At 46.0% G+C, this 19528-nt stretch overlaps 1 protein-coding gene across 1 annotated transcript in view; it reads left to right on the top strand.

The window, feature by feature from the left end:
* The window catches only part of afap1 (actin filament associated protein 1), a 179817-nt gene that overhangs the window by 134822 nt on the left and 25467 nt on the right, over window positions 1-19528 (top strand). Inside the window, exons 10-12 of the mRNA XM_078399527.1 lie at window positions 1517-1728; window positions 14165-14310; window positions 16890-17007. Coding sequence (XP_078255653.1) covers window positions 1517-1728; window positions 14165-14310; window positions 16890-17007 — 476 coding nt within the window. The remainder of the gene's footprint in view (window positions 1-1516; window positions 1729-14164; window positions 14311-16889; window positions 17008-19528) is intronic.

Below are 19528 nucleotides of genomic sequence, written 5' to 3'. Positions count from 1 at the left end.
TGAAGTTGATGTGTTGGATGCAGGAGAATGTGGGCAGGAGTAAAGACCTGAGCGACTTTGACAAGGGCCAAATTGTTATGGCCAGACGACTGGGTCAGAGCATCTCTGAAACGGCAAGGCTTGTGGGGTGCTCCCGGTCAGCAGTGGTGAGTACCTGCCGACAGTGGTCCGAGGAGGGACAAACCACAAACCGGCGACAGACAGGGTGTTGGGCGCCCAAGGCTCATCGATGCGCGAGGGCAACGAAGGCTATCCCGTCTGGTCCGAACCGACAGAAGGTCTACTGTGGCACAAGTCACAGAAAATGTTAATGGTGGTCATGGGAGGAACGTGTCACAATACACAGTGCATCGCACCCTGCTGCGTATGGGGCTGCACACGGAGGACCAACAGCATATTAGGCAGGTGGTCATAATGTTTTGGCTCATCAGGTTATAATGTTTTGTCTCATCGGTGTCTGTTGTTTACTTTTTAAAGTCCCTATTTCATTACAAATCAGAGGTTTTTCCCTGTGACATTGATTGAACGATACACCACGGGAACAGGCCCTTTGGCCCTCCCAGTCCGCGTCGACCCACTCGCGTTCGTTCCGTGATATCCCACTTTCTCATTCACTCAATACATGCCGGGGGCAATTTACAACAGCCAGTCGACCGACAAACCCCTACGTTTTTGGGATATGGAAGGAAGCCGGAGCAGCTGGATGAAACCCACATGGGCCCAGGGAGAATGCGCACAGCACCTGAGGTTAGGATCAAACCCAGGTCTCTGGCGCTGTCAGGCATCAGCTCTACCAGTTGCGCCACCGATGTTGCCCTTATCCTTGGGGAACCTCTACAGAAATGCAACTCCCAGGAACGTTCATGGAAACCAGTTTGGCAAAAGACGATCACGGCGGTCACGGTGGCGCAGCGGTAGAGTTGCTGCCTTACAGCGAATGCAGCGCCGGAGACCCGGGTTCGATCCCGACTACGGGTGCTGTCTGTACGGAGTTTGTACGTTCTCCCCTGGGTTTTCTCCGAGATCTTCCGTTTCCTCCCACTCTCCAAAGACGTACAGGTTTGTCGGTTAATTGGCTCGGTAAATTTAAAAATTGTCCCTAGTGGGTGTAGGATGGTGTTAATGTGCGGGGATCGCTGGTCGGCGCGGACCCGTTGGGCCGAAAGGGCCTGTTTCCACGCTGTATCTCTAAACTAAACTAAACTGAACTAAACGATTGAGCTCGATAAGTATTTCTACCTTCCATTGTGCATTCTAATGAAGGTGCATTACTAGTCACTAAGGCCATTTATTAGCAAAGGACATGGGCTCGAACCAGATTTGGTCAGGTACCAATTATGTGATTTTAGGATATTTATTATCAGCAAATGAACTATGGAGTGTTGAACAAGAGCACAAGCATAAAATATGACTGAGATATATTTTCATTTGTCTTGTTTCGAAACCAAGAGCTACTACAGCCATGGTGTCGGGGCGTAGAAAATTAACCCTTTCTCTCTTGCTCTGATCCTTCAAGGTTACCTGAATGTGCTGTCAAATAATCGTTGGAGGGAGAGGTGGTGCAGGGTGAAAGATAACAAGCTGATCCTCCACAAGGATAGAACTGACCTGAAGATCCAAATGGCTTCCATCCCTCTGCGCGGATGTGAAATCATTCCAGGCCTCGATTCCAAACACCCGCTGGCATTCCGCCTGCTCAGGAATGGACAAGAGGTTGCAGTCTTAGAGGTGCGATATTTTGCCATTTTGATAAAAGTTCTTTGACCTGAAACGTTAACTGTTTCTGTTTCCGCAGACATTGCCCGACTTGCTGAGTATTTCCAGCATTTTCTGGGTTTTTAAAAAAATTTCAAGTTTCTCCAGCATCTTGTTTTTTTTTTGTCTTTTAAGAACAAAGAAAAGCACAGACAAAACAAAAAAGCTGGAGTGGCTCAGCGGGACAGGCAGCATCTCCAGAGAGAAGGAATGGGTGACGTTTCGGGTCGAGACCCTTCTTCAGACACGAAACGTCACCCGTTCCTTCTCTCCAGAGATGCTGCCTGTCCCGCCACTCCAGCTTCTTATGTCTACATCGTCGGTTTAAACCAGCAACTGCAGTTCCTTCCTACAGACCATCTGCCACTTAAAATCTAGATGTCAACTTATCTATATCGGCGAAACCAAGCGCAGGCTCGGCGATCGCTTCGCTGAACACCTGCGCTCGGTCCGCATTAACGCAACTGATCTCCCGGTGGCCCAGCACTTTAACTCCCCCTCCCATTCCCAGTCTGACCTCTCTGTCATGGGCCTCCTCCAGTACCATAGTGAGGCCCACCGGAAATTGGAGGAGCAGCACCTCATATTTCGCCTGGGCAGTTTGCGGCCCGGTGGTATGAACGTCGACTTCTCCAACTTCAGATAGCTCCTCTGTCCCTCCCTTCCCCTCCTCCTTCCCAGATCTCCCTCTATCTTCCTGTCTCCACCTATATCCTTCCTTTGTCCCACCCCCGACATCAGTCTGAAGAAGGGTCTCGACCCGAAACGTCACCCATTCCTTCTCTCCCGAGATGCTGCCTGACCTGCTGAGTTACTCCAGCATTTTGTGAATAAATCGATTTGTACCAGCATCTGCAGTTATTTTCTTATAGTTCCTTCCTACACATTGATCAGTACAGCACAGGAACTTGACACGATTTTGTGTCAAGTTAATCTGATCTCATCTGCCTGCACATGATCCATATCCATCTATTCCCTGCACTTCCTTCTGCCTATCTAAAAGCATGTATTGTATTTCACGTCTAATCATGTATTGTGTTTCACGTCTAATCATGTATGGTCTTCCTGCATGTATTGCCTTTCTGCTAATCATGTATTGTGTTTCATATCATATCATATCATATATATACAGCCGGAAACGCCTTTTTCGGCCCACCAAGTCCGTGCCGCCCAGCGATCCCCATACATTAACACTATCCTACACCCACTAGGGACAATTTTTACATTTACCCAGCCAATTAACCTACATACCTGTACATCTTTGGACGTTCATGTCCAATCATGTATTGTGTTTCACATCTAATCATGTATGGTCTTTCTCCTAATAATGTATGATCTTTCTGCTAATCATGTATGGTCTTCCTGCTAATCATGTATTGTCTTTCTGCTGAACGGATAGCATGACAACTAAAGCTTTTCACTGTCCCTCGGTACACATGACAATGAACTAAACTGTTACTGTTACTGTTACAAGCCTTTTAAACACCACCATCATATCTGCCTCCCCCACCACCCCGGGCAATGTGCTCCAGGTCCCCACTTACTCACTGTGTAAAAACAACTTGCCCCCACACATCACCATTAAACTTCGCCCCCCTCACCTTATAGCTAGCTATGCCTTCTACTGTTTGATATCTACATCCTTGCAAAAAGGTTCTCTGACTGTCTACCTTTTCTATGCCCTCCATCTATATACTAAAACTCTCGTTTGTTATCTTGTTTGTGACTGAACTTCAGCCAAAACGGTACACGATAGTGCGACAATTTTAGGCCCACCTTACTTGCCATTGTCTCTTTAGTGATAATGCAAGTAGTTTCATTGAAATCGGTGTTATATTTTTAAAGTTATTCACATTTTAAAGTTTAAAAGGAGGGGAGGAGGGAGGGGGGAAGGGGGGAGAAGGGGGAGGGGAAGGGGGGGTTGAGGAGAGAGGGGAGGGCGGGGGAGGACAGGGTGCTGCACTAATGCAGGAGAGGTTTGGGCCCAACGGGTCCACTTTGTCTAGTAATTGTCTATACCTCCATCAGGTCTCACCTCAACCTCCGACGTTGCAGAGTAAACAATCGAGGTCCATTCCAACTCTCCCTGGTTGCAATCTCCTTGTAACCCAGGTAGCCTTCTAGTAAACCTCCTCCCAGCCAGAACTGCACACAATATTCCAAATGCGGCCTGACCCCCAAAGTCTTAGAAAGCACATCATGGCGTCCTCACTCTTATATTCAATTCCCGATATTTCTATGGTTAAATCCAGGTTTGTCCCTTTTAAAAAAAAAAGTAAATACATACAGAATACAGAGCTTTATTGTCATTCGATACCGAGATACCGAACGAAATTACATTTCCAGCAGTCACAGAACACAAAAAAAAAGAACACAAGACGCACGACCCCAACACAAACATCCATCACAGTGACTCCAAACACCCCCTCACTGTGATGGAAGGCAACAAAACTTCCACTCTCTTCCCCCCGCACCCACGGACAGGCAGCTCGACCCCTACCGAGGCGACCGACACGCACAGCCCCCGCAAGGGGATGGAAGTCCCCACGGCCGAGCCGCACCGGGCGCTGAAACGTCCCGCGGCCGTACCGGGCGATGGAAGTCCCCACGGCCGAGCCGCACCGGGCACTGAAACGTCCCGCGGCCGTACCGGGCGATGGAAGGCCCCGCGGCCGAGCCGCACCGGGCGCTGAAACGTCCCGCGGCCGTACCGGGCGATTGAAGGCAATCAGGTGAAGTCATGAGTGTCAATAGACAATAGACAATAGGTGCAGGAGGAGGCCATTCGGCCCTTCGAGCCAGCACCACCATTCAATGTGATCATGGCTGATCATTCTCAATCAGTACCCCGTTCCTGCCTTCTCCCCATACCCCCTGACTCCGCTATCCTTAAGTGCTTTATCTAGCTCTCAAGTGCCATATACATTGTGTCAAGCTCTAGTGTCATATACATTGGGAATAGAATAATGAAATTCTTACCTTCTTGCAGCTTTGCAGGCACACTAACACAACCATATATATCACATAAATATGCAATAACCCAATAAATTATCAGTAATACTAGGTTACTAGACCATGACGATCCAAATTGAAGTATGTACTGCAACCTTTACTTAGTCCACAGTGGATATATGTTGAAGTAGGGTTGTGGTTAGGGCTGTGCAATGTGATTCAAGAGCATGGTGGTTGATGAGAAGAACCTACACATGATTTGAGTACAGGAGTAAAGATGTCCTTCTGCAGTTGTACAGGGCCCTGGTGAGGCCACATCTGGCGTATTGTGTACAGTTTTGGTCTCCTAATTTGAGGAAGGACGTCCTTGCTGTTGAGGTAGGTTCACGAGGTTAATCCCCGGGATGGCGGGACTGTCATACGGGGAAAGATTGGAAAGACTGGGCTTGTATTCACTGGAAATTAGAAGGATGAGACGAGCATCTTATAGAAACGTATAAAATTATAAAAGGACTGGACAAGCTGGATGCAGGAAAAAATGTTCCCAATGTTGGGGGAGTCCAGAACCAGGGGCCACAGTCTAAGAATAAAGAGGAGGCCATTTAAAACTGAGATGAGAAAAAACTTTTTCACCCAGAGAGTTGTGAATTTGTGGAATTCTCTGCCACAGAGGGCAGTGGAGGCCAATTCACTGGATGAATTTAAAAAGAGAGCTAGATAGAGCTCCAGGGGCTAGCGGAACCAAGGGATACGGGGAGAAGGCAGGTTGCTGATTGTGAATGATCAGCCATGATCACAAAGAATGGCAGTGTTGGCTCTGAGGGACAAAATGGCCTCCTCCTGCACCTATTTTCTATGTTTCTATGATCCTGGATGTCACAGTTCTAAGGCTCCTGAACCACCTTCCTGACGGCAGCAGTGAGATGAGACCATGACCAGGGTGGTGTGGGCCTTTGATAATATTACTTGCCGTTTTCAGGCAGTGCTTCTCCTGCCGATAGATATCTTTTTTGGCGGGAAGGTGAATGCCTGAGATGAACCGGGTGATGTCCATCTCTTTCCGCCACCTCCTTCATTCTTGGGCATTGGAATGATCGGACCAGAGCGTGGTTTTGGGATTAACTGCAGTATTTAGTACAAGAGCAGGTAGTAAAAACTCTCCGAATCCCTCCTGCAATAACCAAAGATCTGCAGGGCAAACAAATAGCTAATTATCATCAATCTGAAGAAGGGTCTCGACCCGAAACATCACCCATTCCTTCTCTCCAGAGATGCTGCCTGGCCCGCTGAGTTACTCCAGCATTTTGTGTCTACCAGCTAATTATCATCATTGCTTTATTGCATAAGTGACAGGAGGAATTTACTGAAGGAACATTTTAAACTGAAGAAACCTGTACCAAAGCCAAACTGGTAATGGGGTGGTGCGCTGTGTGTTGGGAAGGAGCAAGGTCTATACAGGGGGAAATGAGGAAAAACTTTTTCAGTCAGAGAGTTGTGAATCTGTGGAGTTCTCTGCCTCAGAAGGCAGTGGAGGCCAATTCTCTGAATGCATTCAAGAGAGAGCTAGATAGAGCTCTTAAGGATAGCGGAGTCAGGGGTATGGGGAGAAGGCAGGAACGGGGTACTGATTGAGAATGATCAGCCATGATCACATTGAATGGTGGTGCTGGCTCGAGGGGCCGAACGGCCTCCTCCTGCACCTATTGTCTATTGAAATTGAATCCATGCTATTTTGATTCCAACAGAGAAAAATATAAATCCAACTCTTTTTTTTCCATTTGACTCTTGCAAGACGATAGGAGAGGGAGATTCCACTTTTAACAGAATATAGATCTTGCATCTTCTGCAGGAGTTTTCCCTTGTTGGTTTTGAATTTTGTCAGTAATAAGATGCATGCCAGAATCAACTCCTTGAATGCTGTGTAAATATAAACACAAGGCAGGGATCTCTGCAGCTATGTAACTGCCTGAACATTTGGTCAGCAGCTTTGTGGCTTTTGCCCATGAAATGTTTATGTAGCGTACCGATATCAGAAAAGGGCCATATGTTTCTTGCAATGGATTAAACATTGTGGAATTTGTCTCAGCTCGACTGCATTGAGCAGTCACTATTGTATCAGCTACTTGTGCGTCTTGTACAACGAGATCTGGGTGTCCAAGTGCATCAGTCACTGAAAGGAAGCATGCAGGTACAGCAGGCAGTGAAGAAAGCCAATGGAATGTTGGCCTTCATAACAAGAGGAGTTGAGTATAGGAGCAAAGAGGTCCTTTTGCAGTTGTACAGGGCCCTAGTGAGACCGCACCTGGAGTACTGTGTGCAGTTTTAGTCTCCAAATTTGAGGAGGATATGCTTGCTATTGAGGGCGTGCAGCGTAGGTTTACTAGGTTAATTCCTGGAATGGCGGGACTGTCATATGTTGAAAGACTGGAGCGACTAGGCTTGTATACACTGGAATTTAGAAGGATGAGAGGGGATCTTATCGAAACGTATAAGATTATTAAGGGGTTGGACACGTTAGAGGCAGGAAACATGTTCCCAATGTTGGGGGTGTCCAGAATCAGGGGCCACAGTTTAATAATAAGGGGTAGGCCATTTAGAACTGAGATGAGGAAAAACTTTCTCAGGCAGAGAGTTGTGAATCTGTGGAATTCTCTGCCTCAGAGGGCAGTGGAGGCCAATTCTCTGAATGCATTCAAGAGAGAGCTAGATAGAGCTCTTAAGGATAGCGGAGTCAGGGGGTATGGGGAGAAGGCACGAACGGGGTACTGATTGAGAATGATCAGCCATGATCACATTGAATGGCGGTGCTGGCTCGAAGGGCCGAATGGCCTCCTCCTGCACCTATTGTCTATTGTCTAAAAGGAATTCCTCCACAGAAAGCTGTGAGACTGTGGAATTCACTTCAGAGGGGCTAACGTTTAATTTATAAACTGTGTAAGCATTCAAGATTAGATTAGGAGAGTTGCCGAAGGAAAAGAGGCTGAAAGAAAAGGAGAACAAGGCAGTCAATTGTGGAGAGCCGGGAGTGTAAACGTCAACATCTCTAATCATTGGATCAGTGGCCTTTTTCCATTGTGTTGCTGCATCACCAGACAGGACAATGGCCTGGAAGGTTTACATTTTAGAAGAGCAGGCCAAAACATTATGACCTGGTGAGCAAAAACATTATGACCACCTGCCTAATATGCTGTTGGTCCTCCGTGTGCAGCCCCATACGCAGCAGGGTGCGATGCACTGTGTATTGTGACATATTCCTCCCGTGAACACCAATAAAATTTTCTGTGACTTGTGCCGCAGTAGACCTTCTGTCGGTTCGGACCAGACGGGATAGCCTTCGTTGCCCTCGCGCATCGATGAGCCTTGGGCGCCCAACACCCTGTCTGTCGCCGGTTTGTGGTTTGTCCCTCCTCGGACCACTGTCGGTAGGTACTCACCACTGCTGACCGGGAGCACCCCACAAGCCTTGCCGTTTCAGAGATGCTCTGACCCAGTCGTCTGGCCGTAACAATTTGACCCTTGTCAAAGTCGCTCAGGTCTTTACTCCTGCCCATTTCTCCTGCAACCAACACATCAACTTCAAGAACTGACTGTTCACTTGCTGCCTAATATATGCCACCCCTTGACAGGTGCCATTGTAACAAGATAATCAATGTTATTCACTTTACCTGGCAGTGGTAGTCATAATGTTTTGGCTGATCGGTGTACATTTTAGAAGAGCAGTCCAAAACGTACAAATATAAAGGATGGAACTATCTCTTTGGAACAGGTAAAATTTGTTGATGTCCAGTCTACTATTGATATAAAGGACGGAATCAAATGACGTTCCTTTAGGAAGGAGATGAGGAGGAATTTATTTAGTCAGAGGGTGGTGAATCTGGGGAATTCATTGCCACTGAGGGCTTTGGAAGCCAAGTCAAATTATATTTTTAAAATTGATTCGTGATTAGTACGGGTGTCAGGGGTGATGGGGAGAAGGCAGGAGAATGGGGTTAGGAGGGAGAGATAGACCAGCCATGACTGAATGGCGGAGTAGACCCGATGGGCCGAATGGCCTAATTCTGTGCCATCACTTATCTGCCTTTTCTTTTGACGTCGTGAAATGTAAATCTTGTCTGTCCTTTGTTAGTTTAGTTTTTTAAAAAAGTTTTTTAGTTTAGAGATACAACGCGGAAACAGGCCCTTTCGGCCCACTGGGTCCGCGCCGCCCAGCGATCCCCGCACATTAACATTGTCCTATACCCACTAGGGACAATTTTTATATTTACCAAGCCAATTAACCTATGTACCTGCACGTCTTTGGAGTGTGGGAGGAAACGGAAGATCTCGGAGAAAACCCACGCAGGTCTCGGGGAGAACGTGCAAACTCCGTACAGACAGCGCCCGTAGTCGGGATCGAACCCGGGTCTCCCGCACTGCATTCGCTGGGAGGCAGCAACTCTACCGCTGCGCCACCGTGCTGGTTGGAGCACTCATCCTGTGCCCTTGCACGGATGTGCTTTGTTGAGTTGCCGCCCCTGTGCTTGAATGAGCTGCAGCATGCTGCCCTGTTATTGTGCTCTGCCATCTAGTGGTTGCAATCAAAGACTGCAAATATACGATACAATACAATATATCTTTATTGTCATTGTACAGGGGTAAAACGAGATTGGGAATGCGCCTCCCATACGATGCAATAAATTAATTAGCTAGTCAGTATTAATTTAAACAACCCAATGAAACAAATTGTAACAGTTTTAAAACAGAGTAAAGTGCAAGTCGGTCTGTGCCGGTTCACTGTGCGATGTGACCATCCGGCTCAGCAGGACCGGTTCATAGCAGCTATGGCCCTGGAGATGAAGCTGTTCCTGAGTCTGGAGGTGCGGGCGTAGAAGGCCTTGTATCGTCGGCCCAATGGAAGGAGTTCGAACAGACTGTTGCAGGGGTGTGAAGAGTCTTTGTGGATGCTGGTGGCTTTTCTGAGGCATCGTGTGTTGTAGATGCCCTCCAAGGCTGTGTTCTGATGGTCCTCTGAGCTCTATGGACTACCCGCTGAAGAGCTTTCCTCTCTGCCTCCGTGCAGCTGAGATACCACACAGGGATGCCATGCGTTAGGATGCTCTCCATGGTGCAGCGGTAGAAGGTCGTCAGCAGCTGTTGGGGTAGACCAGACTTCTTCAGCATCCATTGAAAACACTGGGAAGTGTCCACCAGTCAAGGGGATTCCCAGTCATGGTTCCAGGTATCTCCAGGAACCTGCTGCTTGCAATGCAGGATGGAGGAAAAGTCCACGTGGACCTTAAAAGAAAATTGAGTGTGTTTTCATTTATCTTTCAAAATGTTCATGTATTCATTTGAAACGCCTTGGAAATGGAGCTATTGGCCGGACAGCCAATCAACAGCAAATTGGCCGCTCAGTTTCAAGTGACATGCGATCCAAAGATGGGCTTATCTCACATGAAACCTGTGCACTCTAATTCCAGACTCTAATTCTGCCTTTGGAAAAAGGAGATTCTGTCTCTCCTGTCCATGCCTCTGATAATTGTGTAGACTATCGTAAGATCAGTACTCAGCCTCCTATATCCCACCGATAATAAAGCCAGCCTATGCAAACTCTCCTGATAACTCCAGCCCTCCATTCCAGGCAACATCTGGTGAATCTCGGTACTCTCCGTCTTGCCACCACACGCTTCATTGCAGCAACCGGATAGGTGCTCCATGCCTTAGTGTATGAATGCAGGCATGTCAAATGGCTTCTTCAGTATCCTATCCACCTACGTTACTATTTTCAGCGGGCTGTGGATTTGCACTGCAAGGTCTCTCCCTACATCAGTAATCCTGAAGAAGGGTCTCGGCCCGAAAACAGTCACCTATTACTTTTCTCCAGAGATGCTGTCTGACCCGCTGAGTTACTCCAGCCTTTATGTGTCTACCGCCCAAGGTTCTTGCCATTACCTGATATTTAGTTTAGTTTAGTTTAGAGATACAGTACAGAAACAGGCCCTTTCGGCCCACCGCGCCGACCAGCGATCCCCGCACATTAGCACTATCCTACACCCACCAGGGACAATTTTTATATACACCGAGTCAATTAACTGACAAACCTGCATGCCTTTGGAGTGTGGGAGGAAACCGAAGATCTCGGAGAAAACCCACGCGGGTCACGGGGAGAACGTACAAACTCCGTACAGACAGCACCCGTAGTCAGGATGGAACTCGGGTCTCCGGCGCTGCATTCGCTGTAATGCAGCAACTCTACCGCTGCGCCACCGTGACCGCCCCAATAGATCCTTTCTTGTTTCCCTGATCAATTCTGCGGAATCTCTTGTTAATCCAGCTTCTTTCATTGGGAGGGGAATCCGAGGATCTTTCCAAAAACCGAGCGTGTTGGTGTCGCCCCCTATTGGTTCTTCTGCAGTTGTTCATTGGGGCAACTCGTGTTCATCATGCGTTTGGATGGACAAGGATGCAGATAGGCCTCTATTCCTCAGCGAACTCGTTCACCCAAGAGACGAAGAGGACATCTCAAAACATTTGTAAAGCAAAGGTGATCTACCAACCTGGCCCCATGTATAACACATGCCTTCAACAATAAAGGTTCACATTGCTGTCCCAGAAAACATCAATCACTTTCCGCACATCCAGATGAAGACAGACGGCTATAATAAAACTAGACCAAGTGGGCCCCTTATGCCCAAACCTCTCCTGCATTGGTGCAGCACCCTCTCCTCTCCCCTTCCCCTCTCCCCCTCCCTCCTTCTCCCCCTTCCCCTCTCTCCTCCCCCCTCCCTACCCCCCTCCCCTCCTTCCTCGGTAGACGATAATCTAGAGCAGCTTATCTCATGCTTTTTTTGACCCTGGCGGAACCCCTGAAATAATTTTCATGCCTCAGGGAACCCCTAACATAAAAATTATTGTATATCTTTATTAATCTCTTTCTTTCTCTTCCATAAACTTAAAGTTCACAAGGCAAACATAATACATTTTTCTGATAACTGGTCTAAGCAAAACATAACTTACGTTTTTCTCAACTTTATTAACAACGCCAAAAAAATAACTGACATCGAACTGAAGAAGGGTCTCGACCCGAAATGTCGCCCATTCCTTCTCTCCTGAGATGCTGCCTGACCTGCTGAGTTGCTCCAGCATTTTGTGAATAAATACCTTCGATTTGTACCAGCATCTGCAGTTATTTTCTTACACTGACATCGAACTGCTTGTTCAAGAGACCTCATAAGGACACAAACACAAACTTTTCATAAACTAACAAAAATAAACATCAACATACTAAAATGTTTAAGATCCATATAACATCGCTAAATGACGGGCAAAAATTACTAAGAAAATAACTGGAGATGCTGGTACAACCCTACTCCTGCCCACATGACTTCTTTACCTTTTGAATTTCCCACTTCAATTTTGGTTCCCCAACTCTAATTTTCACACCCCAACTTGACCCTTCAGTTGGTTTCTGAAACGTGCCTGCTAAATCCATTTACCCCTTCACTGCTATGGAGGGCGTGCAGCGTAGGTTTACTAGGTTAATTCCCGGAATGGCGGGACTGTCATATGTTGAAAGACTGGAGCGACTGGGCTTGTATACACTGGAATTTAGAAGGATGAGAGCGGATCTTATCGAAGCGTATAAGATTATTAAGGGGTTGGACACGTTAGAGGCAGGAAACATGTTCCCAATGTTGGGGGAGTCCAGAACAAGGGGCCACAGTTTAAGAATAAGGGGTAGGCCATTTAGAACTGAGATGAGGAAAAACGTTTTCAGTCAGAGAGTTGTGAATCTGTGGAATTCTCTGCCTCAGAAGGCAGTGGAGGCTAATTCTCTGAATGCATTCAAGAGAGAGCTAGATAGAGCTCTTAAGGATAGCGGAGTCAGGGGGTATGGGGAGAAGGCAGGAACGGAGTACTGATTGATAATGATCAGCCATGATCACATTGAATGGCGGTGCTGGCTCGAAGGGCCGAATGGCCTCATCCTGCACCTATTGTCTATTGTCTATTAACTTACCCTCCTTTCCTAAACATTCAAGGCGGCTGCCCTCCCACACGTTATAACCAATCTCCCACGTATCCTTTCTTGTTCTTCTACTGTGCTCTGATATCAACATTTCAACGTCTCTTTGCATTTCCTTCATGACGCCTTCACCCAGTGTAAAGTGTATCCTGACGTTTTAAACATTAAAAATACTTTATAAGCGTAGGCTGTCAAGGTAGTTTCAATGCATTAATGTTACACATCTCACATCTACATACTAAAACTCTCGTTTGTTATCTTGTTTGTGACTGAACTTCAGCCAAAATGGTACACGATAGCGCGACAATTTTAGGCCCACCTTACTCACCATTGTCACTTTAGTGGTAATGCAAGTAGTTTTATTGAAATCGGTGTTATATTTTTAAAGTTGTTCACATTTTTAAGTATAAAAGGAGTGGAGGGGGAGAGGAAGAGGAAGGGAGGGGGGAATGGGGGAGTGGGGAGAGGGTAGGGGGGTTTGAGGAGAGAGGAGGGGGGCAGGGTGCTGTACCAATGCAGGAGAGGTTTGGGCCCAACGGGTCCACTTGGTCTAGTTCAAACTAAATGTCACATAGCTGAGGCAAAGCTCATTTGTATTTTTTATCACCCATTTTTTAAAGTTATTCTTAATTGGTACATGTGACAATAAACTGACCTTGAAACCTTGATATATATATCAGTTCAGTTTATTGTCACGTGTACAGTGGAAAGCTTTTGTGATGTTATATCATCGATAGACATACATATTTTCAAAGTCACAAACGTTAAGCTGTGTTCTTGAGACATCAGTTCAAGGGGTAAAAGATTACCGAAAACTGAAGATGGAGATATCGGGTAGATGCACAGAGTCTCTTGCCCAGAGTGGGGGAATCAAGGACCAGAGGGCATAGGTTTCAGGTGAAGGGGCAAAGATTTAATGGGAATCTGAGGGATAACCTTTTCATACAAAGAGTGGTGGGTGTATGGAACAAGCTGGACCTGGAATGCAATGGACCTGGAAGTATGCCTGTTAAACTGGGATTCATTTCCTCCTTTTACCAGTTTCCTTTTAAGTATCAACTTAAACATAGGTTGAAGGGGAAAAAGTTTAACAGGAATCTGAGGGGTAACTCTTTCACACAAAGGGTGGTGGGTGAATGGAACAAGCTGCCAGAGGAGGCTGTTGAGGCTGGGACTATGCCAACATTTAAGAAACAGTTAGACAGGTGCATGGATAGGACAGGTTTGGAGGGATATGGACCAAAAGCGGGCAGGTGGGACTAGTGTAGCTGGGACATGTTGGCTGGTGTGGGCAAGTTGGGCCGAAGGGCCTGTTTCCACGCTGAGTCACTATGACTATGACTCCGTAACTGAAGATCTTGTAAATGTATCTTTTCTCCAAGTAAAATGATCTATTTCTATTGATCATGTCTCATAAACTACCACTAGACATGCAGCATTTTGTTTTTGCAGACTTCTTCTGGAGAGGAGCTGGGAAGATGGCTCGGCATTTTACTATCTGAAACGGGTTCAACGACAGACCCGGCAGCCTTGCATTATGATTATATTGATGTGGAAACAACATCTAGTGTTATACAGACTGCAAAGCAATGCTTCAAGTAAGAATTTATTTTTAAAGAATTTATAAGATGAGCGGTTTTTGAAAAAAAATAAGAACACTACAGCTAATAAAATTGTTGTGTTAAACCTGAGCAGGTTTATATTGTATGTGTGACCTGTTGGTGCGGATTTGTAATAACTAAATAATGACTGCATTAGCTGATGGCCCAGGTCTTCCACTGAAAGGCGCACCACCCAAATTCATCAATCACATGTGGCAGCATCTCTGGAGAGAAGGAATGGGCGACGTTAATGGGTGACGTTATCCTGAAACGTCACCCGTTCCTTCTCTCCACAGATGCTGCCTGTCACGCTGAGTTACTCCAGCATTTTGTGCCAATCTTCACCAATCACATGCCCTGTGATGCCGTCTGAAGAAGGGTCTCGACCCGAAACGTCACCCATTCCTTCTCTCCAGAGATGTCGCCTGTCCCGCTGAGGTACGCCAGCCTTTTGGTTCTTTCTTCGGTTTAAACCAGCATCTGCAGTTCCATCCGACACACCCTGTGAACACTTGGCTGGTGCCAAACTGCTGCATGTAAACCAGTCCTCCTTTGCTGAATAAAACTCATAACAATAACAGGTGACAAATCCCCTTTCTCTGACTTGCCTAACTGCAGATTAGCTAATCATCCAAATTCACAGAGAAACTATCAGAGCAAATACTATCACAAGCATGCGAACATCGGGAAAAAAAACGATTAAAAGTTAAACATAGTAATACATTTTTAGATTAGTTGAGTTTAGAGATACAGCATAGAAACAGGCCCTTCGGCCCATCGAGCCCGCACCAACTGGCGATCCCCTCACATTAATACTACCCTACGCTAGGGACAATGTTTACATTTATACCAAGCCAATTAACAAACCTGTAGGTCTTTGGAGTGTGGGAGGAAACCGAAGTTCTCAGAGAAAACCCACGCAGGTCACGGGGAGAACGTACAAACTCCATACAGACAGCGCCCGTAGTCGGGATCGAACCCGGGTCTTTGTCGCTGTAAGCGCTGTAAGGCAGCAATTCTACCGCTGCACCCCCATTGTTAAAATATTAAAATTAAATATACACTTAAAACTCCAGAAACACACTCAATTAGATGCATTTAAATTAATCCAAGAACGTGTAAATGTAAATTGAACTGTATTTTTCCCTGGCATTCTGTCTTGTCCTTTCAAATGAATGGACTTAATGGATTTGAGGCTATGTCATACAGAGCTACTGGCATTTCTGTGGATGTTCTGAGCCAATTCACTAATGACCATAGAATGGTCACAAGGCTACTGGACTTTAGTTGTTTAATGATGTTGGTTATGCAGAGAGACTGTGGAAACTGGGGTTTGCTCTTCTATGAGTACTTTAAGGCAAACTTAAAAAATAACATAGAAACTAGATATCTAGATATAGAAATGTATAAAATCATGAGAGGAATAGATAATAGACAATAGGTGCAGGAGGAGGCCATCCGGCCCTTCGAGCCAGCACCACCATTCAATGTGATCATGGCTGATCATTCTCAATCAGTACCCCGTTCCTGCCTTCTCCCCATACCCTCTGACTCCGCTATCCTTAAGAGCTCTATCTAGCTCTCTCTTGAATGCATTCAGAGAATTGGCCTCCACTGCCTTCTGCCTACCGATCTTAAACAACATCTATCCACCTTCCCCAGAGATGCTGCCTGACCCGCTGAGTTACTCCAGCACTTTGAGTCTTTTTTTGAAATAATTTAAATTACATGAATTTTTTGTAATTTAAATTACATGAATTTTTTATATACCTTTGGGAGAATTTACAGTTTTAATCACAAGCTAACAAATTATTAAGGAGAAAAGGAAAATCTATGTTTATTCCCTGATGTGCTATAATCTGGTATCACAAAATGCTGGAGTAACTCAGCAGGGCAGACAGCATCTCTATCGGACAATGCTATAATCTGGAACTTATTGCAGATAGCTTGTAAAATGGAACTGGATATGCATCAAACAAAACCATGGTTCTACTGATAGAGAGACTAGTACTGCGCTCGGTCCGCATTGACCAAACTGATCTCCCGGTGGCTGAGCACTTCAACTCCCCCTCCCATTCCCAGTCTGACATTTCTGTCATGGGCCTCCTCCAGTGCCATAGTGAGGCCCACCGGAAATTGGAGGAACAGCACCTCATATTTCGCCTGGGCAGTTTGCAGCCCAGCGGTATGAACATCGACTTCTCCAACTTTAAATAGTTCCTCTGTCCCTCCCGTCCCCTCCCCCTTCCCAGATCTCCCTCTATCTTCCTGTCTCCACCTATATCCTTCCTTTGTCCCGCCCCCCTGACATCAGTCTGAAGAAGGGTCTCCACCCGAAACGTCAGCCATTCCTTCTCTCCCGAGATGCTGCCTGACCCGCTGAGTTACTCCAGCATTTTGTGGAGAGAGTAGTACTAATTGGATAACTCTTTCAAAGAAGCACCAGGGGCATTTTAGACCAAATAGCTACCTCTCTCAGTGACCTAAGGTTCCATAGGATAACATTTTCGACTCTACATAATAAATAGTACTCCGCGATGTATTAATTTCTCACCGATATCTTTTTATCTTTTCAGTTTATTACATAGACGCTCAATATCGCCAAACAGATATGGTGCCAACATCACTAATGGATACGCATGTCCGCGTGGAGTCTCTCTTCATTACGATGACGTACCGTGCTTGAATGGAACTGTAAGGCAATTGAATTAGTATTGTACCCTTGATGGTTTTGCACATGAATTTACAACTGCCGCTGCAATGAAAGTGCTTTAACCTGGGACATTGTGCTTGCATTTGCACTTCTTGTGTTTGGGTAACAGGGCATACAGGCAACTTACTTTCTTAAAGCCAGTGAGAATTTTTATTTTCCCAATAATCTAGAGGAAACAAAAAATAATCCATTCGGTAAGCATTTTCATAGAAAATCTACAATACTGATGGAAGCCGTTTGGCCCTTGGTCTGTATCGGAATTGAGATGATCAACCTAATAACTCCTTTCTCCCCTGAACTCGAGCTCTGCAGGTGACAGTTTTTCACCTACACATTCAGATTTTGTTGTGGTTCCCTGATCCTCGAAATTAAGACAGGCGACACGGAGAATTATTCGAGAAGTTAAAAGCCTTTATTTGCAAACAATGGCTGGAACAATCAGGAAGCCAACCACCTGACTGCCCACTTAGTACACCGGGGCAGTCCATGTTTATAGGATTATTCCAAACCTTATCTTCTTTACATTACCTCACACCCACACTCCTTTCTTCAGTCATTCATTTCTTTGCAGTCACCCGTCTGGCCCGCCACCTTTAAATCCCATTCAGTAATTTATCCTTATCTCAATGCTCACATCCCTTCATACTTTGCCTCCCTTATTTCCCTGCTAGTCCATCCCTCACATCCATCCATCACCCCAAGGCCTATGTCTTTCCTTATCTCGCCACCATTATCTTTCATCCAACACAGTAAAAGTTCAAAGAATGTCGAAACAGTTTTACAATGTAACAAAGTGTAAGGAATGCCTAAGCAAATGATGCGCAACAATGTAACAAGGAATAAGAAAGTGTAAGATAAAGCAAAGAATGTGGAAGCAATTATAATACGTCTTAACGTGTTACTGATTACAGCATCCTATAAACATGGACTGCCCCGGTGTACTAAGTGGGCAGTCAGGTGGTTGGCTTCCTGATTGTTCCAGCCATTGTTTGCAAGTATAAAGAATGCCTACGCTGTTAAATTTAAATGGCTAATAATGATTACAGCAGTTACAATGTAACAAACTAATATACAAAATACAACAGTAGTCAATGGTCAGAGGTTGAGAGTGTGGGTGGCAGCGATAGTTACTGCCTTACAGCACCAGAGACCCGGGTTCGATCCCGACAGCGGAGTTTGGCGTTTCTCCTGTTACCAACGTGGGTTTTCTCCGGGTGCTCCGGTTTCCCCCCACATTCCAAACATTTGCAGGTTTGTAGGTTAATTGGCTTCTGTAAATTGTCCCCAGTGTGTAGGGTAGAACTGGCGGTACAGGCTCGGACTCGGTGGGCCGAAGGGCCCGTTTCCACACTGTATCTCTAAAGGTTAAACCAAACCTAATAACACCTTCCTCCCTGGACTCTGTAACTCTGCAGGTGGCAGTTCTACATGTACTCAACGATCTGAGGCTTCTGTTTTTTTAGTTTATAGTTTTTGAGATACAGCGCAGAAACAGGCCCCATAGGCCCACCGAGTCCGCGCCGACCAGCGATCCCCACACATTAACACTATCCTACACCCACTGGGGACAATTTTTACATTTACCAAGCCAATTTACCTACAAACCTGTATGTCTTTGGAGTGTGGGAGGAAACCGAAGATCTCGGAGAAAACCCACGCAGGTCACGGGGAGAACGTACAAACTCCGTGCAGACAGCACCCGTAGTTGGGATCAAACCTGGGTCTCAGGCACTGCATTCGCTGCAGGGTAGCAACTCTACCGCTGGGCCACCGTGACCGCCCATTCTGCTTATTTGTTCTTACTGGCATTGAGTTCTGGACCCTGCCAGCCTCTGGGTAGCTCCTTCACACAACCAAATACCCACTGAAATTTACTTTCTATTTTGAGGAACATATCCGTAAACATCTGATGATAAATGGATAATTCATGACTTAATTTCAACCAAATAGAAACCAGTTTGGCTTGGATGATAAGACTCTTTCTCAAGAAGCTCAAACAGTCTGAAAACTAAGAGAGCAAAACATAAATTCCACTTAGATGCTAATTATCCAATAGACAATAGACAGTAGGTGCAGGAGAAGGCCATTCGGCCCTTCGAGCCAGCACCGCCATTCAATGTGATCATGGCTGATCATTCTCAATCAGTACCCCGTTCCTACCTTCTCCCCATACCCCTTGACTCTGCTATCCTTAAGAGCCCTATCTAGCTTTCTCTTGAATGCATTCAGAGAATTGGCCCCCACTGCCTTCTGAGGCAGAGAATTCCACAGATTCACAACTCTCTGACTGAAAAAGTTTTTTTCTCATCTCAGTTCTAAATGGCCTACCCCTTATTCTTAAACTGTGGGCCCTTGTTCTGGACTCCCCCAATATTGGGAACATGTTTCCTGCCTCTAACGTGTCCAACCCCTTAATAATGTTATACGTTCTGAATAGCTGGTTAAATATCGTAATGCGCTGAGGTTGGGAAGTCGATCATTATGTTGTGACTAAGCCCTGAC

This window comes from Rhinoraja longicauda, chromosome 1 (assembly GCF_053455715.1).
Source record: "Rhinoraja longicauda isolate Sanriku21f chromosome 1, sRhiLon1.1, whole genome shotgun sequence".
NCBI classification, from domain to species: Eukaryota; Metazoa; Chordata; class Chondrichthyes; order Rajiformes; family Arhynchobatidae; genus Rhinoraja; species Rhinoraja longicauda.
This window is presented reverse-complemented; position numbering and strand designations above follow the sequence as displayed.